General features: G+C 39.0%; 2 protein-coding genes across 3 annotated transcripts; both read right to left on the minus strand.

Annotated features, from left to right (window-relative positions):
• Window positions 1-11,253: 11,253 nt before the first annotated feature.
• LOC130742708 (cyclic nucleotide-gated ion channel 1-like) lies at window positions 11,254-17,988 on the minus strand. The gene is made up of 8 exons (XM_057594813.1): window positions 17,680-17,988; window positions 16,848-16,984; window positions 16,012-16,579; window positions 15,583-15,795; window positions 14,286-14,578; window positions 13,449-13,560; window positions 12,546-12,782; window positions 11,254-12,215 (listed from the first exon to the last, which is right to left on the minus strand). Exons 2-8 carry the CDS (start codon window positions 16,874-16,876, stop codon window positions 11,517-11,519), a joined length of 2,151 nt encoding a protein of 716 aa, XP_057450796.1. The 5' UTR covers window positions 16,877-16,984; window positions 17,680-17,988; the 3' UTR covers window positions 11,254-11,516.
• A 2,485-nt stretch (window positions 17,989-20,473) lies between these two features.
• On the minus strand, window positions 20,474-24,161 carry LOC130742717 (protein ANTAGONIST OF LIKE HETEROCHROMATIN PROTEIN 1-like). Of its 2 annotated transcripts, none has more exons than XM_057594823.1 (4): window positions 24,025-24,161; window positions 23,656-23,681; window positions 21,577-22,096; window positions 20,474-21,507 (listed from the first exon to the last, which is right to left on the minus strand). In XM_057594823.1, exons 3-4 carry the CDS (start codon window positions 22,084-22,086, stop codon window positions 20,797-20,799), a joined length of 1,221 nt encoding a protein of 406 aa, XP_057450806.1. In that variant the 5' UTR covers window positions 22,087-22,096; window positions 23,656-23,681; window positions 24,025-24,161; the 3' UTR covers window positions 20,474-20,796. The 2 variants fall into 2 exon arrangements, with proteins under 2 accessions (XP_057450806.1, XP_057450812.1); XM_057594829.1 differs by lacking the exons at window positions 20,474-21,507; window positions 21,577-22,096 and adding exons at window positions 22,174-22,863; window positions 22,957-23,313.
• Window positions 24,162-24,447: the final 286 nt, after the last annotated feature.

A 24,447-nucleotide genomic window follows, 5' to 3' on the forward strand; every position in this document is an offset into this window, starting at 1 on the left:
AGACAGGTGTTGCAGAAGCCAGATTTGTCAAGAAGACTCGTCGGTTGAGTTATCAGAATACGGTTTGCAATATGACAAAAGGGGGAAGGTCGGTGCACAGACTTTAGCTGATTTTGTGGTAGAGCTAACGCCCGAGGACGGTGAGAAGGTAAGCACGCAATGGACGTTGTTTGTTGATGGGTCATCGAACGACAACAGAAGTGGAGCAGGGGTCACGCTACAAGGGCATGGGGAGCTAGTGTTAGAGCAGTCCCTCAGATTCCAGTTTAAAGCCAGCAATAATCAGGCAGAGTATGAGGCTTTGATCGCATGTCTGAAGCTAGAAATTGAGGTGCAAATTGATAGTTTCCTGGTTAGAACAAACTCGTTGTTAGTAGCAAACCAAGTAAATGGGGAATTCCAGGTGAAGGAACCGGCCTTGATAAAATATCTGGAACGCGTAGGACTATTGATGGGTCGATTGCAAGAGGTCGTAGTTGAGTTCGTGCCAAGGACACAGAATCAAAGGGCGGACGCCCTGGCAAAATTGGCAAGCACTCGGAAGCCTGGAAATAATCGAAGTGTGATCCAAGAGACGCTCGTCAATCCTAGCATAGAAGGAGAGTTGGTGGCCTCAGTTGACAACCTAGAAACTTGGATGGACCCCATCGTAGACATCTTGGCGGGAGAACCAAGTGAGGTAGTGAAGTACTCAAAGGAACAAATGAGAGAGGCAGGACACTACACATTACTCGATGGGATACTCTTTCGACGAGGATTTAATTCGCCCCTCCTGAGGTGTCTTCCACCTGGGAAATATGAGGGTGTTATGGCAGAGGTTCACGGGGGGGTTTGCGCTAGTCACATCGGAGGAAGGTCTTTGGCAAGCAAAGTCCTCAGGGCAGGTTTTTATTCGCCCACAATAAGAAAAGACTGTGCAGAGTTCGTGAAGAAATGCGAAAAGTGTCAGGTATTTGTAGACTTGCCCAGGGCCCCGCCGGAACAATTGGCCACGATTCGCTCCCCATGGCCCTTCGCCATGTGGGGAGTTGACCTCATCGGGCCTTTCCCCACCGCCAGGTCACAGATGAAGTTCATCCTCGTCGCGGTAGATTACTTCACCAAATGGGAGGAAGCCGAGCCCCTCGCCAGCATCACTGCGGCCAAGATCGTAAGTTTTTACTGGAAAAGAATCTTATGCCGATTTGGGGTACTAAGGGCGATCGTTTCAGATAATGGGACGCAGTTTGCAAGTAACCAAACAAGAGAATTCTGCGAAGAGATGGGTATTCAGAGAAGGTTCTCTTCAGTGGAACATCCTCAAACTAACGGGCAAGCAGAGTCGGCGAATAAGGTAATCCTGCGGGGTTTGAAGCGCCGGCTCTCAGAGGCGAAGGGAGCCTGGTTGGATGAACTCCCTGTTGTAATCTGGTCCTACAACACAACGCAACACTCAACCACTGGGGAAACTCCATTCAGGATGACCTATGGGGCGGACGCTATGCTGCCCGTAGAAATAGACAACAGTTCCTGGCGAACAGCGCCGCGGTTTGAGGTCGAGAATTCTTCCAACATGGCGGTGGAGTTAGATTTGTTGTCGGAAACACACGATGAGGCTCGCATCAGAGAGGCTGCGATGAAGCAATGAACTGCTGCGAAGTATGACTCGAAAGTGCGACCGAGGGAGATGCAGGAGGGGGACCTGGTGCTAAAGAAACAAACCGGGAGCACTGGAAATAAGTTGATTCCAATATGGGAAGGCCCCTACAGGATTTTGAAGGCCTTAGGGAAGGGGGTTTATCACCTGGAGAGCTTAGACAGAAGGCGAGTGCCGCGTTCATGGAATGCGGCGAGCCTGAAATATTATTACAGCTAAAGGATTGACAGGGAGCTGGTTTCGGCGCAAGGATGATCGGCTAGGCGCGTCTCGCGAAGATTGAAGGTGTAAAAACAAAGACATGTTCTTGTTCTCCATTTCGAGAGTTTGTTGCCAAAGCGCCTAAATGGTAAAAACAAAGACACGTTCTTGTTCTCCATCTCGGGAGTTTGTTGACTATCACGTCTGATTGAAAATACAAAAATTGTATCCAGCAATTTCAATCACACTGAATTGCGGCGAGAGCTAGGTGGGAAAAATTCCCTGAATGTGGCGATCCCAACACGACCTTGATGTCTGGGGATCGCTCCGGAAAAGTCGACGCAGCTCGCCGTCACTCGTTGGCGATGTGTGCGGATAAGCTTCTTATCCTAAAACCCTCCCCGAAATATGGGCGAGCGAACCTAACTAGGCATAAGTCTGGGTAAACCTATATGGCCATTGGGTCCCTAGCAGCAATAAGTCCTCGACAAAACAAAACTGGCGAGGTCGCACCTGCTGTTACGGGAAATATGGTGTGGACAAAGCCTCGGTTCAAAAACTGAGCAAAAGTCCTAGTTAAACAAGGCACATCATCAATGTTGTCAGACGTAATTCAGGAACAAGGGAACTATGGGGGTGCGAGAGAGAAAAACTCTAAAAAGCACTAAAACAAGCATAAAACATTAAGAAGTAAAGATGAAATCGAATAAATTGAAAGTAAAGTACAAACAAAAAGTTTAAATGAAGAAAAGAAGTACTAAGCGTTACAATAACTCGAAATGGGTTAACATTATATCTTTTTCTCTTGTTCCACAACGTCTCCAAGGTCAACGCAAGCAACTTCCAGCAGATCTTCTGGACCCACCAGTCCGGTGGGGGTAACCTTCTTGAAAGCCCCCAGGAGGTCAAGGTTAATAATAGGATGGAGGTACTTGACTTGAGCCTTGGCAATTAGGAAGCCGCGGATACGCTCGTTAGCGGTCGCGTGAGCAGACTCCTTCCTTATCTGCTTCTCCAAGGCGATGGCCTGGGCATCCTTCTCAGCCAAGAGTTTGCATTTCGATTCCAAATCCGACTGGGTCACAGCAAGTATCTTACCTTTGTCCGCCAGTTTTTCGCGCAAATCAGCAATCTCCTTGTCCTTAGCAGCAAGGGTTTCCTCCTGAGAAGCAATGATGGCCTCCTTGATGCCAAGGTCCTTACGGAGCTCCTCGACCTGGACTTCAAGCTTCCTCTCTTTCTTATCCGCCGTTATCTGAGCAAGCTTCGCTTCCGAGAGTTTCTTCTGCATCTTTTTTGTCTTATCCACCTCAGACACCAACTGGTTGGACAAACTGGAGCAGGTCTTGTTGGCTTGAAGGTTTATAGCATGCAGTTTTTCCACTTCCCGACGAAGCTCTGCAATTCCAATAAGGGGCCGAGCTTGCCAAGCCACTTGGGCGAACAGACAGCCGGCGCGGAGAAGATTTGACACGGCTTCTTGGGAAACATCCTGCGGGTTTTGGCTGGGCACTCTCCTCAATTTTTCAAGATAAGGGTGAGAAAGCAAGAAGGAAAAAGGGTCGGTAGAAGAGCTGCTGGAAGGGTCCTCTGGGCGGTCCGAGGAAAGATTTTCCTCCCCGCCACCAACCCTATGAGAGCTAGGGACTGATGAACCATGAGTAGTCTTGACGGGCGGAGGAGACGGAGTGCGGACAGAGGACGCTGGCTGCTAGCCCGTCGTTGAGGTCAGAGGGCGAGAGGTACCCACAGCTGGGGGAGCGCTCACCTCGCCGTGCTGATCGGGCGCCAAGGAATCGGGTGCGCTGTCCGGAACAGTGGAGTCGGGCGCGGTGGACCCATCGCCCGGGACGGTCAAAGGTGCAACTAGGGAGCCTGGCTCGCCTAGCTTCCTCTTCTTGGGAGAACCATCGCCCACCAGTGAGCTTCGCCTTTTCTCTCCAACCTGAGCCGGGGAGGGCGCCTTAACATTCCCAGAGAGGAAGGCTTCCAGCAGATCTGCAGTAGAGAACTTCATATTTCCTGAAAAGCAAAAGGGAAAATCATCAGAAACGAAGAGATTCAGGGGAAGATCAGAAGAAGACGGTAAAAGGGAAAACCTAATCGGGGGGACAGCTTGGAGCCTGGAGGAGAGCCAAGTAGTTCAGCGCAACTGAAAAGGGGAAGCCGGGATAAGACCCCAATGGCAAAACTTTCTCTAGAAAGGGAGGACGTTTTGAGAGAATCAGATATGGGTTTGGGACACTGTGTCCAATAAAATGGAAAAAGGGCTCTCCCTTCCCTCTGTGTGAATGATGAGGGGTACGCAGGGTGAACGACGACCCGGAAGTACCGGCGGGCCAAGTACGTTCAGAGCCAACCTGATAAGGTGCAAGCTATTCTCGACCCGGCCGGGGCACCAGAGCGACCCAACTGTGGGTCTTCAGAGATCGAGAGTCTGTTTCGAAGAAAATGTAAAAGAGGGCAGGGGAAGGTGCCACATCAACACTACAGCAGAGAATCTCAAAGCACCTCAGGTAGGTCCAAGAGCGGGGGTGAAGTTGGCAGGGAGAAACGTTGATATCGCACAGCACTTGGGTAAGAAAGGGTGAGAAGGGGAGTTTAACGCCAAGATCAAGAAACAAGTATGCATATATGAAGAAGTGGGAGTACTTGGGGTCATTGAACACGTGATGTTGCCAAGGACGGTCTTGCCCCCGGCATCCGGTGGTACAAAGAAGGTCCTCTATCGACGGGGAACAGCAAAACCCGCCAACCCTACGGGCAAGGTCGGAGATAGAGCCGCTGGTAGAAAGCTTTGATGGTTGATCAAGGATCCCCTGTTCAGGAGCTTCTGAGATGGTGGAGGGGAGAGAGGCGAAGGTTGCCAAGCGATGAGCTTTGATCTCCTTTGTAGAGGAAAGGGCCCCAACAGTGGGCATCGTAAAAATGGAAGAGGAAAGAAGGGATGAGAAACTAACCAGGGAGAGACTGTGAGAAGAGGAGCAAGAAGGACCGGAGCTTGGAGTTTGCAAGATCAGCGAAAGGAACCAATATAAGAACAATTGACAAGGATTGGAGATGTGTTGACAATGAGTGATGGAAGGAGGAAGAATTTAAAGGCTAGGGGGAATAGCAGTTGGGAAATCGAGCCTTGACATGGCAAGATAAAATGATTACTCGGAGGAGTGTGATGTGAATTTCGGGAAGTGGGGACGACGCGTTAAGCGGAGGGTTACAACGGTTGAAGCTCATTGGTTCAAAATCAAATCGACAGGTTCAATTGAGATTTGAAGGGATATTTCAGGAATAACAGTTGAGATTCTGCAGATTCATTGACCTTTGCATCGTTTCAGCACATTACATGTGGTGCACACGCGTCAAGGCATCGTGGACTCCGGCGGCCACAGCTAAAATCAGGGCGAGGAAACCAAGCGTCATTGCCGCAAGCCCGCTTGTGGACTTGGGCCGCCAAGGGAACGTGGCAAGACGCTCAGAATGTTAATTATGTTAATTTTAAAGTTTTAATTACCAAGCCATGTTGGCCATTATTCTTTGTTGTTAGACCTCAAGTTTTAGCGTTAATTAGCTTCCCATGGTCGTCGCCCTAGTTTTCTACTTAAAGACACACTTAGCTCTCATGCTTTGAGCTCGGTGTCTTGTGGACTTGTGGACTGGGCGAGACCCCAGGGTCCCTCGCCCAGGAGCGCCAGCTTGGGGCGACGAGCGGCCTAGGGATTTGGGCCTCCTCCTAAAGGCCCAACCGGCCCAATAAGAAGGGTTAGAGGCGCCAAGCCCAACCCCACATCTATAAATAGGGGATGAATACCAATTGTAAGGGACTTTTAGCTCATTTGAGGAATAACAAGATTGAAATTCAGTTACTTTCTCTCTCTAAAGCGGTTACGCTCTCATTCTCTCTAGGAATCACACATCACGATCCTTACACTCTAGGTACTATACCTAATCTCTATCTTCTTTGATAGAACATTTTTGGATAGAACACCTGTGAAATTCTTTTGTAAGTTAATGTATTGAAACATGTCTCAGGAGCAAATTTCTTCGTGCAACATACAAGCACACACTGATTTTAGTATAAGAAAAATCATTTACATAATTTAAGTACAACATAGACACACTTAAAAGATCAAGTAAGCAAAGAATATTATAGACCTCCCCAGACATACGTGGTACATGCAATGAGATCATGAGGTTCGAAGAGTTTATGGCATGGTAGGTATTGTCGATGCCATAAATTTGTCGGACTATGTGTTCTGATTGTGTGACCCGGTATCTTTTGAGGAAGTCTATCAAATTCTTGAGACATCAAAGGAGCTTAACTACAATGAATGGCCTCATCTATCAAGTGTCAGTATTTTGATGTGGTCTTTAAATTTTGTAAATGATTTTGCTTTGGTGAAAACTAGTTTATGTTTCTGTATTGCACGAACAAATTTGCTCTTGTTTGAGGCATGTTTCAACACATTGATTTTGAAGAAAAAAAATATATATATCTATAAAAGATTTCACGGTAAGAAATCCTAGCTTATATGGGTATAGTGTAGGTTTTCACTTGAGATGTTTTCAATAGGAAGAATGATATTTGGTCCGAACCATTTCCTCCGAAATTTTCCTCCTACTCTCCTCATTGGCCATTGTTGCAGCTTTAAAGCACTCATGACGATGGAGTCAGAGGCAATAGAAACTCTCTTTTAAAAACATCTCAAGTGAAAACCTACCTCCGCATTTTATCTTCTAATTTTTTTCTCCCTTTTTACTATAACGGCCTTTTTTTTAATGCAGATGCACACAAGTTGTCTTCGCATTGCCTACATTTTTTAAGAGGGGGGCGAGCTTGATCTGTGATCCTCCTGTTCAGTAGCAACTCATGTTGTAGCCCTTAAATAATCAATTTGACTTCATATTCATTTGAGTAAATATCATGATATGGATGAACATGCAGTCATTCTGGGAAGTAGACCAATATGTGGGAAATAGGAAGCTGGTAGCGGGTCCAATACTGGTAGGCCCAAACGCAACACTCAGCAACCCATTTGGATGGGGTACTATTACCAGATCAATTAGAAGAAGTGGTTTATTTAGTATTAACAGCAATTTCCTATTTTTTATTAGCAAGTAGTATTGGTACATGTACATGGGCCGAATGGACTTGTATCTTTAAAGGCTCAATTACCTAAAGATTCACCTGATTAAAGGAAGGAACCCTATGAGCTAGAATCAATGTGAATTCACAAGTTTATTTTCCTTTCTTTTTCTTATCTTCTTTAGCTTATCTCTGTTAGGGTTAGGGCTCCAACCCCCTTTTGGTAGGGAACCCTCTACCAAATTGGTCCTTTCATTGCACTCATGCCTTCACACGCTGACCTCACAGATCTTCTTGCTTCCATTGAGGGGAAGCTCTCGTTGGTTCTCCTCCGCCAAGATTAGAAGGACTCTGCAATGAGGTTTTCACGGCTTCGCTCACCAACCTCATGGACCGCGTGGCCGCTCTCACGTCGGTCGGTACTCCATCTTCAGGTCCGATGCATTCCGGCAGCCGCCCTCCGCCCGCGTTTCCAACAAGGTTGCCACCCGGGTTTCAACACACCACCACAAGCTTTCCTCACCACCAGCTGCCCTGCGTGAACACTTCGCCACCTCTCCACACTCAACTCAATATTCCCAATTCCATCAAGTTGCGGCTGAACTGCTTTGAGGGTCCCGACCCTCTCGATTGGCTTTTTCATGCCGATGAGTACTTCACCTTTCACCAGATCCAGGATGAATAGAGGATGGATTATGTTGGGTTCTACATGAAAGGGGCAGCACTCGGATAGTACAAATGGATGTACACCAACTAGCAGCTGACATCATGGGCAGCCTTCTCCCCCGATTTGGCCCATCCTCATACGAGAATCCGGAACAGACCTTGATGAAGCTTCACCAAACCTGCACAATAGCTTAATATCATACTCAGTTTGAAAAATTATGCAATCAGGTAGTGGGTCTATCACCTGAATCAATTTTGAATTGCTTTATTTCTGGGTTAAAACCCGAAATTAAGTGTGATAACACTATTCTGCGTCCCTACTCGGTATCTCATGCAATCGGACTGGCTAAGTTGTTAGAAGCTAAACATCTTGCCTCTAAGCCAAAATAATCTATCCCAAAGTTGTACTCCCAAATTGCAGCACCCACACCGACCAAACCCCTTCCCACAGCAGGTCCATCATTCTCCACACCCCACCCAACCAAACCACCACCAAGCCTTCCTATCAAATGCTTGTCCTTCGCACAAATGCAAGAGCTTTGTGCCTTAGGTTTGTGCTACAATTTTGAAGAAAAGTATGTGATTGGTCACCGTTTCCAGCCCAAATTATTCTTGCTTATGGTGGGTGATGCATAAGACGAAGAACCCTTGGTTGTGGATACCCCTGTGGTAGATCAATCACCTGAACAACACGAACAACCAATCTACTTCAAGCTCTCGGATCAAGCAATCAAGGGAGTACCATCCCCAAAAACATTTAAATTCAAGGGGTCCATCCTGGGGCAGGCTGTCTCGGTCTTGGTAGACACCGGGAGCTCACACAATGTTTTACTACCAAGATTGGCAAGCCATTTGCACCTTCCGGTCCAGATGATACCAAACTTCTCGGTTATGGTGGGAAATGGTGCCCACCTACACTGCTCGGGGTACTGCCCTAACACCCCTTTGAAGTTGGAGTATGCTTTCACTGTTCCATTTTACGTGTTTGATGTTCATGGCACAAATGTAGTTCTTGGATTGGAGTGGTTACAAACATTAGGGTCGATGATATCTGATTATTCAATCTCATCTATGTCATTCATTGTGGATAACAGGCCCTGCATTCTTGTGGGCAGGCCCTTCTCACCCCCACTCCATAATTTTTGCCGCTACATACAATATAATACTATTTCGGAGTTCCACACCATCCAATTGTCCCCTCCTCATGATGCTCCCCACTCCGGCCATATTTTGCAGTTCGCTGACCTCTCGTCAACACACCCCAACCTTGACCCCAACTTGCGGTCCTCGCTTGAGTCTTTCGAGAAGGTTTTCTCCATTTCCCATGACTTACCTCCACGACGTCCCCATGATCACCATTTCACCCTTTGCCTAACGCTCCTCCAGTGATGGTGCGTCGTTACCGCTACCCATATTCCCAAAAGGAGGCCATGTCTACACTCCTCAGTGATATGCTAGAAGAAGGGATAGTAGTGCCAAGTACCAGCCCTTAGGAGAAGAAGAAAACTTGGGAAAAAATGAAACAACCAAGGGTAGCTCTACAGTTAATGTAGATCTTAAGAGAAGGGCGACGGTTGTTAGTAGTCAACAAGTACCATCATTTCCAATAGCTACTTCTGTTTTCCCCACTTCCCAAGTCTCACATGTCCCAATCAAGCACGTGGGTGCCAACTCCAAGGCCTCATTGACCGTTCAAATGGGGAGCCCATCCTCACCACTCACAATAAACTCAAAGCAATCTCAGTCGTTGATCGACTCAGTTGTGGATCGTCAGCGTGGCACCTAACTTAATGCTTCTCCTCGAGCCACTCCATGCTTATCTAATCCAGCTCATTTCCCTCCTTTGAATGCAATGAACGGTAAACCTAAGGGCATTGAGGACAAGTCCAATCTTCAAGGTGGCAGAGATGGTAGCGGGCCCAATACTGGTAGGCCTAAACGCAACACTCAGCAACCTATTTGGATGGGGGACTATTACCAGATCGATTAGAAGAAGTGGTTTATTTAGTATTAACAGCAATTTCCTATTTTTCTATTAGCAAGTAGTATTCGTACATTTACATGGACCGAATGGACTTGTATCTTTAAAGGCCCAATTACCTAAAGGTTCACCTAATTAAAAGAAGGAACCCTATGAGCTAGAATCAATGAGAATTCACAAGTTTATTTTTCTTATCTTCTTTAGCTTATCCCTGCTAGGGTTAGGGCTCTAAGGTAGGGAACCCTCTACTAGAAGATATGGTGATTATTTGTGTATGTGGCTTTGATTAATTTGATTTTAAATTTGGAACAATTACTGAGTTGAGTAACAATGTACAAGGATTTTCTTGTTCTTTTAGGCTCTTTGTTGTTATGGGGTGACTCTCTTGAGGCATTTTTTGTGTGTGGGCTTTAGCGGATTTAGCTAGGTCATAGCGGATTTGCTAGGCTCTTTTGACCGTCTGGCAGTTGTTATTGGTTGGGTTGCCGAGTTGTCTTTAGGGCTTTTTGGGTTGCTTTGGCTTTTTGGTTCCCCTTTGAGGAAGGTGAATATCGTGTATATCTCCTCATATTTATATCATTTCATTTTTGCTTTCGAAAAAAATTGATACAGTTAATGAATGTTTGTATCAAAAAGCTCTGGCTGAGTTGCTTGTTGTCATAGGTCAGAACCTGATTTTGGTACTACGGTTGTGGAACTTGGGGCACATTTAACGATATATTAAACTAATAGATTAAAATAAGAATTTAATGATAATGTACAATCAGTGTATACATTTTTACACAAACATTCAATGATGGGTTGCAAATCAGAAAATGAGCTTTTAATTTAGTTAAAATAAAAAGGCTTAAATATGTTTTTGGTCTCTCTAAATTTAGGGTCTTTTGGTTTAGGCTCCGCTAAATTTTTTTTTTGTATACGCCCCTAAATGCAACATAATACTAAGGTTTCAGCCCTGTTGTCACCTTACGTCGTTTAGACTTTAGAGGGACCTAAATCAAATAACCATGATTTTAGAGAGGTCTAAGACATGATAAAAATTGAGTTTTGGGTACCTCTAAAATTATGATTCTTTGGTTTAGATCCCTCTAAAACAATTGTTCCTTGGTTTAGGTCCCCTCTAAAATATGTCACATCAGTGTCTGTTAAGTAAAGGTAAACGACATGGGCTTATCCCTCCATATTATTTTCAAAATAATGGTGTATACCAAAAAAAATATTTAGAAGTGCCTAAACCACAAGACCCTAATTTTAGAGGGACCAAAAACATATTTAAGCCAAATAAAAATGAACATAAATGTTTTTGAATACGTGACACTCAATTCTTGGTCGTCAAACAGTTGTACATTTTTACACTGACAATGCACGACCATTAAACTCTTAAAATAAAAAGAGGAATGAAAGTGGGAAGGAAAATTGTTAATTTCATCATGTATCATGTTGATATGCTCAAATTTAGAAAAACAACTGATAAAGTAAGCAGCAAAATGCCTCAAGTTACTAAAATGGTATTCAACTGATAATTATATTTTTTTTAGTTAAATTTTATATTTTTTATATATTTACTGTTTCATTTAAAAGAAATTCGAAGATATATAATAAAGATCCCTCGCTATTTTATTCCTGCTTTGTACTCCAGATATCATAACCATTCATCATCAACCATAAAAAAAAGGCAAAAAAGAGTAAAATAAAAACATTTTGTAACAGTTTCATTCTCGAATATCATTAAGAATATATTTTTTAAAATAAGAATAATTTATATATACAACTTCATAGTTTATATTTTATACACTTCTTATATCTTATACTAACATAAAAAATAAAAATAAATGAAATGACACTTTCGCCTTCCTATGAAATGTTCATTTCATATCAATATTCCATTTCCGGTCACATTTTCCTTTTCTTAAGAACCAGGCATCCATAGCCAATGATTACACCCTACCCTACTGCTCTTCAGCAGTAAAATCAGGTTCAGCTGGTTTCTGAAGCAGAATAGGTGGTAATCTCTCTGGTACCCTGGTCTTCCTAGTGTTATTTCTCCTTAAAGCTCTCAGTGCATTAGCAGCAAATCTAGAAGCATATATTGTGGCACCAAGACTAGGTGAAGTACCACCTTGCTTGGCCAAAGCATCTTGCAGCCTATTCTCCTCTTCCTTGAGAGACTCTTCAAGCTTCCTCTTACTATACCGCCTCCACGCTGCTTGTATGAAGCATGCAGCCCAAGTGCGCCATTGTTGTGAGTAGAACCTGAAAGTGTGGCGAAGCTGCTTGCTGTGAAGACGCCGGAATTGAGACGCGACAAACTTCAAGTCATCAGCTTTCAGAGCAAAGGCTTCCACTTCTGCAAGAGTTTGGACAGTTCTTGTTGAGATGGGGAGGTTGGATGAGGAATGAGGATCTAATGCCCATGTGAGAAGCTCCTCTCCACAGAAGTCACCAGCCTTGAGGAATTCAGAGTTAAAGAAGCCCGTTCTTCCACCGTTAGTTGTCACGGTCAATAGCTTGCCGCGCATTATGAAAAGCATTTCATCAACAGGGTCTCCTTCCCGGACAATGCAGCTTTCTTTCGTGTAAAGCACTGGCTTGAGACGGTCACACATTGCATCCAGAAGTTGCTCATCCATTTTCTCAAATATTGGCACCTAGAGAAAAGTTGTTATTATTTTTAACCAAACAAACAAATAAACAAAAGTTTTATCAAACAAAAGTATTAAAGATGTCTGTCAGTTTTACTTTGGCAGCCAAAAGCCAAACACAACTTTCCTCCTTTATCCGGGCTTAGGACCGGCTATGACGCAAGCATAGGCTAATATTAATAGAAAAGCAACTAGCTTCAAAGCTTCAAATAGTGCTGATAATAGTTTACCTTTCAAGGATTGTATTAAAATCCGTTCGACTGCTCTTTTTTATCTACCTATTACTATTTTAAATTTGAATTTCCAATGGATCCTACGAGATGTGGATAAACTTACCCTCATCAGCAAAGCCAAGCAAAGATGACGCTTAATGTCCCTTCTTAAATCCTTGGGAAGATCACGAATCAAATGGTCTTCATCAACACCTCTGGTTTCTTGCCATTTGTACTGCTCGTGTCGTCTGATTCTTTCTTTAAGGCTGTCAGGAAGTAATCTATGAGACATCCACTGTTCTGCATCTCTCCTTTTCACTCTCATCTCCTCCAATCTCGTAGTTGTTGACTGCAAATATGTCTGTTTCAAAGCAAGTATAATGTGTCAAATCTTAGAACCTTTAATGACCCAGGAGTCTGACTATTTTTCAATCAGAAAAGTGAAAATAAAATAACTATGACCTGGTGACCAAGATTTAGGGTATATTTAGAAGATGATTATTAGGGGGGGGAGAGATAATGTTATGGAAGCATAAGAGCATTAGCAACACACATTTACGCAGCCTACCTACAAAGAATTTCAATAACTTGATAAACAATAATGGTTCACCACTTCACCCCATTTCAGGCAACAATTCCATTCCAAGGCAATTAACGACACTTGAAACTGGAATTACAAATGCACGCATTTCCTTAAAAGCTAGGAAAAGATAAGACTTTATTGTAACCATAGGTTATAAAATCTAGTTAATCTGGACAACCTAGAAAATATAATAAGGAAAGTTTGTATATGATGTCGTATTCCATGAGAAAGTCAGTGTCTCCAAATGGAAAATCTAATTCAACTAGCAATGGAAAAATATATAGCAAAAAAAAACAAAAAAAGTGCTATCATTAAAAAAGGGGACAGAACTCGAGAGGAAAATATCTCTTGCAGGCAACCAAATTATTCCACAACCAACAAAAAGTAGTAGTATTTGCCAGTTTTGTCTTATTAAAGGACATTGTAGAGATATTTGATACCAACCTGCATATTTCCAATGAGGAAGGCAAATAACACCAAACCAGCAATGGAAATGAAAATTGCAAAGGAGATTTCCCAAACATAGGTACTTGTTTCCAGGTTCTGACCAAGAGCACTGCAATAAAGGAATTCCCCAAAAGAGGGTGGAGGATTATTAACAGATTTCATGATAATTTAGTAATAATGTGCTCAACAACACAATTTAAAAGTTAAAACATTATGATACGAGCAGTATACAACACAAATATCATACTTGGCTGACATGTCCCCCAAACCCCGACCTCTTCATTGAGGTATTAAACAAGTTCAAAACTTAAGCACTTAAGCCAAAACCATCTTCCATTTCTCAGCATCAAACCTGACTATCTGAATTCTGAACATCTAAATGCTTTATATTATGTAATCTTTGTAATTAAAAATTGATACCATTTAAACAGCAAGAGAAATACAGAAAATAGAATCAGACATGAAAAACATACTTATCATTTGTCCATTTTATCTACAAACAATATGAGTCCAAAATACCCCTCAAACACACATGCATGTCACGCATAAAAGCACTTGAAGGAAACCTTCACATGTTGAGTATGCACACAAATTGAAATCGAGAATACTTTCACCCAATTATATTCAGCGAAAAAGATAACTATAATAAACAATTCTACATTAGGAGCATGCAGACATATGAGTCCAGGCACAGCTACAGGTTGCTTGCATAACATTCATAGCTCACATCAACTTAATATATAGTAAGTCAGCAAAATCATAGAACATTGCAACATATGATTACTCTGTGGTCTTAAAATTAATAGCATATAACAAATAAACAATAAAGCATACCTCAAATTTCTTAGGCCCCACCAAAAACAATAAAAGAACTTCTGTGGAAAATCTGTTGACTCTACAACCCCTGATTGAAGGGCGTCAAGGAATATTCCAAAATTAAAGAGTGTTGTATTTGGAGTTTGTATTGGGCAAGAAGCATTGAGGAACGTTGAAATTGTTGGGCCTAAGACACGACGATCATCACAATACAGATCCGCCTTGTTACATGTGATATTTGTTCTACAGGCACGTTGCCAGCATGTGGTTTCTCTTTCTATAGAAAACAAGTACCAAAAGGCACCAATAACCTAAGAGCAACAAGTAAAGTAGCAATCAGAAAGATAAGTGGATGATATCATTTTAAATTTTCATTATTAAGACCATTTTCATTCAAATAATGCAACATTTATATCAGATCTAAATATACTACAATGGGAACCAAAATGAAATGACAAGGACCTAAGAGTTTGAAAAAATAATATACAGGATCTAAAAAGCATGGAGTATGGACACAACAAAAACAGAAAAATTATGCGGCATTTCATAGCATCAGACAACTTTCTAATATGTGTATGTGGTTGTCCAATTCAAGTGTCAAATAGTATGTCCAACAAAGGCATCGCTCCTTTTACTTCAGTGTCTGTTTCATAGGGGTGCAAGAAAATTTATCAAGCTAATGATGATTACAAATCATCAACTTGAATCACGAACAAGGAAATTAACAGATCTACATATCTAAATTGTGTCATAATTCATAACACGCTTATGCTATATATCGTGGAAATAAAAGGTTTGAAAAATCAAATCTGCCACAAATAAAAACACAAAATAACTCTCCCCCAACCCAGTCAACCTATCACAGCTTTGTAGAATTTGCAAAATGTGCTATCATAATTCAAAAAAATTCACGAAAGGAACATCCTTACTTGACAATTTTACCTAATACTCTAATATTTGAATCTAGTAATCCACATCTCTATCATGTAACTAGTGTAATATACAGTTTGGGATCATAACCCAGTTGTGTGTCCAAATAGTCACCACAAGAGTTATATGTACCTATAAAAACTTTTACTTGTTTAATCTAGTAATCAGGCAAAGTGAAATATAGTAGTAGATAAAACAAAACCACAATACATTCAACAGAGACCTTAAAATCATGAGTTTTTTCGACAAAAAGAAAAATTGATGAACTCAGAAATCAAATGGGAAAAATAAATAATACATATAGTAGAAAGCAATATAACTAAAAGTAAATTTTCAAAAATTTACACAAGAAAATTGATAATGAAAAATAACAGCATAAACTTACATGACTTGCAAGCATGTAAAGAAAGAGATTGAATGCAGCTCCAGCCCAAGCTGTTTCAGTAAGAATGCCAGAGGTCCTTGTAACTTCTTTATATAATGGAATTATTCGTATAAACCGTGGAAAATATTGGAAGAAGACAACAAATTTTAGCAAGTTCTTTGTATTCAGTGATTCAGAGCCTCTCAGCTTTGGAATGATAATTAGAATCACCACCTAGCCATGTAGGAACAAGCTTTGAGTCAAAATAAGCTTATTAAATGAATCTGATCAAATAAACTTTTTAATCTAAGCCCATAAAACTTCTAAGATAATAAACTTGGAGCCCTGAGCTTATCCCCAAGTTACAATATATGTTTGAGTTGTCTACATGTTTTATATTGAACTTACTAATGCAATTATTTGATATATTAATGACACAGTATTCCTCACCTGTGGGAGGGGAAGAACGGCAAGTATGTCAATGAAGAAGTATGATGCCAGATACCTCTTTGCTATTGCCCAAGCATCTTTAACCAAAACACCTCTTCCAAATACTCGAGAAGAGGGAGCAATGAATCCAGTTCGAAATTGGAAAATTATATGGATTATATAAAAAATATCAGAGAAAGATCTTAAAACAGTTGCCGTAGTTTCCATTTTTCTGTCCCGTGAAAGACATTTCTTGTCATCATCAATCACAGGTACGTAGAAGAACAAAGGATCTAGTGATACAGCAATAAGACACGATAGCACAAATATCTTGTTCCACTTTTGAAGGAAAGGACCCTGTGGATCAAGGATTTTCTTTCTAGAACTAAAACATTTAGCAGGAACACTGCTCTGAGGAAAAGATTTGAATGATTTCGCAAATCTCATTATCCTCTCAGAACTAGATTCAAAACCCCTCTGAAACTTGGCGGAAACTGAATATAGTGTAGTTCTAATTCTCCGCGAGCCTGATGCGTGAATTGCAGGAGAGTTTATCTCAGAACCCTTGTCTGAATTCCAGTCCTGGAATCTGAACACCATATAAATAATATAACCTCATTAACCATCTGATGAAAAGATGTCCAAAGCAGGGGCTATAAAATTATAAAAGAGACATAATAGGATCGAAGTTTGAAAATTTAAAGTATGCTAAAGTCGAAGAGTGGTGACTGAAACAGTGGCTATGACAGTCTCAACAGCAAGCATGAAAGACTCGCTTCAATTGAAAAGTGACATGCTTATAAAATATCATACATAGCATGACAAAGAGTAAATAAAGATAACAGCATTAAACTAACCTAACAAATTTGTCTTGATGAAAATTCATGACTGTAGCCTAGTTCAAAAGCAAGGCAGAACACAACGAATCTGTGTCTTGTAGATATCACAGAACAGTGAACTTATCCATGAACCTCGAATTCCTCACAGCCTACTCCTGAAACAAACATCAAACCAAAAGAGATATTGACACAATCAGATACTCCATTTATAAACCAAAGCACAAACTAACTAGTATATAACAAGTAATATACTAACACTACACTAATACTCATTGCAGTCAAACTCGCGAGTCAACTCATAGACTCGGACTTTACAATTCTACAAAGAAAAATCGAGATAACTCGGATGCAGACTCGTTTTTTCATTGACTCAAGTCAACTAACAATAGGACAATTTGCTGCCCAAGAACATTGCTATATATTGTGTGCCTGCCTATATATAAGTGACAAAAATGAATAACAAACACAAAATTCATGAAATGAAATTGAGAACACAAAGAACAGCGAGATAGCCGTATCTATAGTTTCCCTCAAATTCTTTAAAAAAAAAAAAAACAAAAGTTTCCCTTAAACTTGTGAACACACACATACAAGTACATATCATGATACGGATTAATGAAATTGCAAAGAATGGCTTTACCCCTCGTATGTACCATGTGAAATTAAAAGCAACAAAAATCAAGTAACAACAAAAACAGCAATAATTGCATGAAAGAAAATAAGGGGAAAACCCCGAATCCTTTAAAATTTCTGCAGTCAACAGAGATAGAGATAGAAGGTATTAGTCAAATTGGGTGTAGCAAGTTGAAAATAACGAAACAAGGAAGCAAGCAAGAAGAGGAAAACGTACCGGGAAGTGAAGGAGAAGGCAGATAGAGATAGAGATAGAGATAGAGAGAGTAGTTGCAATTGCAGTTGCAGTTGCAGTTGAAAGGAAGAGTATATAATTGATTACAACATGTGTGAGTGAGGAAGAAAAGCAGAGATCTAATTGAGAAACAGCAGAAGATTTTTGAAGCGGAGAAAATGAAGAAGAAGAAGAAGAAGAAGAAGAAGAAGATGAAGATGAAGGTTCCAGGAAAGCAGCGAGCGTGGAAGAAGAAATGGGGGGTTTCGGAGTCTACAGACAGCGACCGTCAAAGAGAGAAGAGAAGACAGTTGGTGTTATATGTTGTTGATGATATTATAGATTCATTACAAAAGAGCAAGAAAGTCTTGTCTGTCGCGGGACCCACTTCCAGGTTTTAATTTTAACTTTAAATTAAACTGAAAGAACTAAGAATTGAATTGAGTTCTTAATTTCTGGAGGGGATGATGTCGAGTTCTTAGTTCTTAAAAATAAAAACTAGGTTTTATATAAGAAGTTTTACTTTTTTAGTTCTTAGCATAAAAAATTAATTTTTTCTCTCTCATTCATTTAACTTAAGTATTAAATTGACATTTAAATTTAAATCAAAATTATATGGAAATAAAAATATTAATATAATGGTATTGTGAGACCAGATGAATAGTGCTAAGAACTAAGAACTCATGGTTGGAGCAAAATCTACAAAGAGTTGTTCAAGCACATGTGGTAGTACGGGCTCACATAAATAGTGCTAAGAACTAAGAACCAACATGCTCTTAGTACTACCTTCGTTCCTATATAACTGTACAGACACTACAGAGATATAAGAAACACACATATTAAGGAATACAATTTTGTTAATTTTCATGAATTTATTATTTGTTTTCATATTTTACCCTTTAGCTACATTTTATCCAAGGCCATGGAGGAGGTTAAACAAAATAGGCTATTGCTTAAGGCTCCCAAAAATATATAGGTCCCAAAAAAAATTAGTATGTATATATGATATATTATTAAGACTTGCGAGGGTAATGAAACAATGAAAAATTATGTAACATTAATTACAACATTGACAATGCAATGTAAGAACTTTGAAGTGCAACGAAAAGTGCAACTTTGATAGTTATTAGCAATATTGCTTTGTATTAGCAAATTTACATTTTCCAGAAAAACTAATAAATAAAATATCTGTTGTTTATACATTTTCAAAACTCAAAATTATAATGTGTTACTCATAACAATTAGTTTTTTAATGACTAGTATATAATATTATATAAGTTTACTCTTCACCCACTGTTTCTTCTCTAAAAAAAGAAAATTTTCATTTTTCTACGTTGAAGTGAATTATCAAAGGAGATATTTGATTTAAAGTATTGTAAAATCTCTCATTGATCATTCATTGTGTTTCATGTTCTATTGTTCATAAATTTTTATTTATTTTGCAGCGTAAAACTTTGATTAATGATTTTGCAGCTAAAAAATTGTAAGGTTAATATAAAAAAAAACTGATAAGTTGTACTCCCTCCGTCTCTAATTATAAGCTAAAGTTGAGACTTATGTTTTGTCATTAAGGCCCAGTTTGGAAGAGCTTATTTGAGCTTATCTGACAACATAAGCTCTTATGACAGTGTTTGGGAGGACTTATGCAAACAGCTTATGGCAGGCCATAAGCTATTTTCAGCTTATTTTCATAAGCTACTCAGGATAGCTTATGAAAAACAGCTTATGCTTATATACAGCTTATTTTTAATTTATTTCAATAAATTTTAAAAAATAGTTTATGAATAAGCGCTTATGTCATAAGAGCTTATGGTCATAAGCGCTTAATTAAGCTGTTTTCCAAACGGGGCCTAAATATAAGCTAAAGTTGTAAAAGCTAATATTTCTTTCCATATTTACCCTTGCATTTATTGGTTTTTATTTCCAACATTTTGAAATTAAAACTCACTTTTATTCTCTTTCATCCTACTACTACCCACTTAAATAGGGGTAAATATGAAAGATTGTACCATTTTTTTTAAAATCAATGCATCAATTAAGACTTTCTTAATAAGCGTTTCTTAATAAGCATGATTTTTACAACTTTAGCTTATAATTAGGGACGGAGGGAGTATGATATATTAGGTCTCTTTAAGATTCTTGTCAAAATAAAACTCACTTTTATTCTCTTTCCTCCTACTACTACCCACTTAAATAGGGGTAAATATGAAAGATTGTACCATTTTTTTAAAAACCAATGCATCAATTAAGACTTTCTTAGGCCCCGTTCGGGGTGGTTTTCAGTTTTGGGTTTCAAAATTTCTACAAACCAAAAACAGTTTTTAGTTTTGATTTTTTGATTGATAGCTTTTTGGTTTTTAAATTCAAAAAAGTGTTGCAAACTTGAGATGATGAAACTGCTTTACATACAGTATCGTATATTAAGCATATTTTTAAGAAACCAACTGAAACATAAAAGTAATAAAAAAATACTAAAAATCAAATAAGTTATATAATTTACAATTTAAATAATGAAATTACTAAAAATTTTAAATTATATTATGAAATAATAAAAAATACGTAAAGGTGAAATGCAAAAAAAGACTACAAAAGAAACTAATAAAAAATGAAAAATAATAATATTAATAATAAAGTTTATAAAATATATCAAAATATAATACAAATATGAATAGTTTCCTATGAGGTTTGCCTTGATATATAGTACAGGAAAAGTTTGCAGCATCACATTAAAATACTAGACTAGTGATTAAATCTAAAGGGAACCAAATACTTGTGTATATCAATACTGAAGTTCACTTCTGATATCATAAAATGATTGGACACACCAAAGATTTTATGTAATTGGCATACATAATATGACTACAAATTCCTCCTAATAGGGAAAAATCAACTACCCTGAATGCCCATAAATCACAACACAACCAATATTTCTAGTCTACACGAGAGCCACCGCAGCACTGCTTCTCATAGAATATTTCTTACCACATTTGCTTTTCAAATTTATAGATAAATTATTGTAATGACACTTAAAGAAATTCATAAACTGTTAACGATCCAAGAAAGAGAAAAGTACATAAGGCTAACGAAATGCCATAGTTTTTCAAATTCACTCCAATATAGCTACAATGTTGCATTAGTTGCATCCCATAATCGTTGAGCCAAACGATCTCGAAATGTAGCCATTTGACGAAAAGATGCTGTAGTCACCTGTGGTGGCACATGTTCCTCTGTGTTGTTGTTTCCATTTGCCGCTTCATCTTCTAATTGAACATTTTCATCTGCATATTGCGTAAATAAAGGATCGTCCTGCATCTCCATTTTAATAAAATTATGAAGAACACAACATGCAAGTGGTATATACTTTTGTCTTTTCAATGCGTATGGCAGCATGAACTTCAAGATAGGAAAACGTGCTTTTAAGACCCCAAAACACCTTTCAATCACATTACGTAATGAAGAATGAATGTAGTTGAATAGCTCCTTTGGTCCTTGCGGTGCTCGTTGACCTCTATAATCACGCAAGTGATATCGTTCTCCACGATATGGTGAGAGAAACCCAGGCATATTGGCGTATCCAGAGTCTACAATGTAATATTTACCTGTCGGGGGAAAAGGAAAACGATTCTCAGCCTTATAAATAGTTTCCAAAAAAATTCTTGAGTCGTTTGCTGTACCCTCCCAACCAGCCATAACAAATGTGAACTTCATATCAAAAGAGCAACAACACATCATATTGATAGTCGGATCAATTTTTCTCCCACAATATGGAATCTGCTCATCTTTTGGAATGCACGCTGAAATATGGGTACCATCAATTGCTCCTACACAATGCTTTATAAAATAAAAAAAGTATTAATACATAATTTTAAACAACATTAAAACATAATTTAGCATAATTACCTTGAAAAAAGGATAATATCTTGGATTGAACCGTATCTCTTGAGCAACTTCATCAAAGGAAGGAGGAACAATGAAGTATTTGGAAAGAGAGCAAATGGCTTTTAGAACTCTTTTGAAATGCCTATGAATAGTGTACCCTGAGTGTTGAAATCGATCAGCTGCAAATCTAGTTCGCACTATTTGGCAGATAATGAGTAGAAATATTGCAACTTGCTCTTGAACACTTAAGAACCTAGTATCCTTCAATTTATTTCTTTCTTTCAACAAATCACACAGTTTAATGAATTGAGGTGGTGTCATTCGAAATGTATCATAACAATTCCTTGGATGACCAGTTAATACTTCAACTACCCATGCATGTCCTTTCAATTTTGAAATCCTTTGAGGTTGGGGTGTTGATTTAAACAAACTATTATCTTCCATGCTGATATAAAAACCAACAATAGTTAGAAACTCTTCTTCCTCATCATCATCAGAGTCATCTACAAAGTTCTTATTTATCACATCCATCACCACAATCCTGCAAGTAAACAATATTTTCATAACAGATCATGAATAATACAAATTATTAATTGTCTAAACTAAAAAGTGACACCATGAATAAATAAGATTAATAATTCTAACAATCCATGTCATCATGTTCACAAAAGGTACTAGCAATTATCCAACATGTCAAAATCAAAAGAAAAGCATAAAGATGCAAAATGTCAAAGATCATAGGCAAAGAAAATACAATGAATCACAAACTAAACTAGATTCAGAACAAAGTCTTTCTTCCGGTCATCACTTAGTTCCATAAACAAAGTTCTCCACATAGCATCTTCTTTCAATAACTTCAAAGCCTTCGAAAAAGAAGCACCATCAATGCCTTCAAGTCCTTCAAGGACCCTTAAACAAGTCACTGTTTTTTTCATATCTTGCTCACTACTCTGGCCAACTGCTTCTGTGGAATTAGTTGATGGTCCAACCTGACTCTTGTCCATCCTCTCCATCTTCTTTTTAGTATGTTCTCCAAAAAATTGCCATAGCATTAGCAAATGCCACTTGAGCATTCTCTCTTGCATTCCTTTTCCTAGTGTCCTTACTAACATGTGCTTTCTTTTTAGGTTGTTGGTCATCTTCATCTTTGTCAAAGTCTCCTTCACTATCATCATCATTACTACTTGAAGGACTTTTGGTAGAAGGGTGCTGATTTGCACCAGTAGCAGTAGTGTCCCCATAAATGACACACAATTTTATATAATTCAAGCAACCCTTCTTCTTAAATTGCTTTGCAAACTTGTACTTCTAAAAAAGAAAAAAAAAATCACTTCATTAGTATATTGTAAAATGATAACACAATAATTTATCACAATAATTAAATATCAAATTGGAACATACCTCACACAGTTTCTTCCACTCATCATCCGTGGCGATAATTTTGCCAGTGGCTGAGTTGTATCCAAGTCCAGTCTCCATTTTCAACAGATTATTAAAATCCTTCCATTTTCCCCTTAGTTGATTGAATTTGTTCTTAAATTGATCATATGTGTATTCCTTGCCAAATTGGATTTTCATCTCCTCCTTGATACGCCTCCATGCATCCCTTGTTAGAGTAGTGGTTTGTCTATTACCCTTCTTAACTTCCTCCTCCATTAAACCAATAAAGTAGGATTCTATGTTTGGAGGACATATATCTTTTTTGCATCCTGTAACCTCAACCACCTCGTCCCCAACACCTTCATTCTCATTTGCCATCTATCAAAAGTAGAATTTAGAGAAAGAACCTAGCCTAGACAAAAAAGAATAGTTGAAACTAGCCTAAACTAAAACGTTATGTTTCATCACCATAGTTAGAAATAGAAAAGAAAGCAAATCATCATATCCCTAATTGAATGTTCAGTAAAAAATGTCTTATCATTAATATTATGCAGCTTAAAAGTACAATTACAATCAGTGACATCATAACACAAATTTGATCAAATAAACTCTCAATATGCCTTATCAGTTATGAATTGCATGTTCAACCAAAGAAGAGACTAATTCTATTAATGTAAGTAAACTTAATATAGAGACTATGAACAAAAGATAAAGACTAACCAGTAGCAGAAATCTCCTCTATGCAACTGCAACAGAAAAAAAATCCCAATTAAGTCACATGAAAACCAAATTAGCAACAGTTCTATTCAAAAAGATCACAGCTTATTCTATTGTCATCAACTTGGTATCAATGTTACGCTAACCCATACATGAATATATACAAAATTGCATATTTTTTTTTGGGATATTCATGAAATCAACTTGGTATCAATATTTTGCATTCGATTCTGTGTTGAATTTGAGAAAAAAAAAATCAAAGAAGATATCGCAGATTAGGAAAAGAGGGAAAAGAGTAGAGAGACACAAAAGGCTGAGGATTAAAGAGAGATAAAAAGGAGCGAAGAAAAATAAGGTGAAGAAGACACTCACCAGAGAGACGGGAGCTTACAGCAATGGAGAACGAGAAGGGGAAAACCGCGCGTAATATAGAGAAGGAGGGAGGGAGGGAGATACGTGAGCGCGAGATATGCGTGCACAATTTCAGCGAGCAAAGTGAGGAAACAGAAAACAAATAACCTAAAACCTATTTTTATTGTTTTAAAAATACAGTCAAAACTGTTTTGAAATGGGCTTAAAACTGAATTCAGCACCAATTTAGCCGAACAGGTTTTGTTTCAAAAATCACTTTTTAAAACCATAAACTAGAAACTTGCAACCACCCCGAACAGCCCCTTAATAAGCGTGATTTTTACAACTTTAGCTTATAATTAGGGACGGAGGGAGTGTGATATATTAAGTCTCTTTAAGATTCTTGTCAAAATAAAATCATTTTTCATATTTTCGCTTTAGGCC

This window comes from Lotus japonicus, chromosome 1 (assembly GCF_012489685.1).
Source record: "Lotus japonicus ecotype B-129 chromosome 1, LjGifu_v1.2".
Lineage (NCBI taxonomy): Eukaryota > Viridiplantae > Streptophyta > Magnoliopsida > Fabales > Fabaceae > Lotus > Lotus japonicus.

Coding starts and splice junctions, on each gene's coding strand:
- LOC130742717 (XM_057594823.1), bottom strand. CDS start 22,086: ATGGATGTGATAAATAAGAACTTTGTAGATGACTCTGATGATGATGAG. Junction 21,508..21,576: donor GATATTATCCTTTTTTCAAG/GTAATTATGCTA, acceptor TATTTTATAAAG/CATTGTGTAGGAGCAATTGA.
- LOC130742708 (XM_057594813.1), bottom strand. CDS start 16,876: ATGAATTTTCATCAAGACAAATTTGTTAG. Junction 16,580..16,847: donor CATCAAGACAAATTTGTTAG/GTTAGTTTAATG, acceptor TATGGTGTTCAG/ATTCCAGGACTGGAATTCAG. Junction 12,216..12,545: donor GCTTGGCTTTGCTGATGAGG/GTAAGTTTATCC, acceptor ACTTTTCTCTAG/GTGCCAATATTTGAGAAAAT.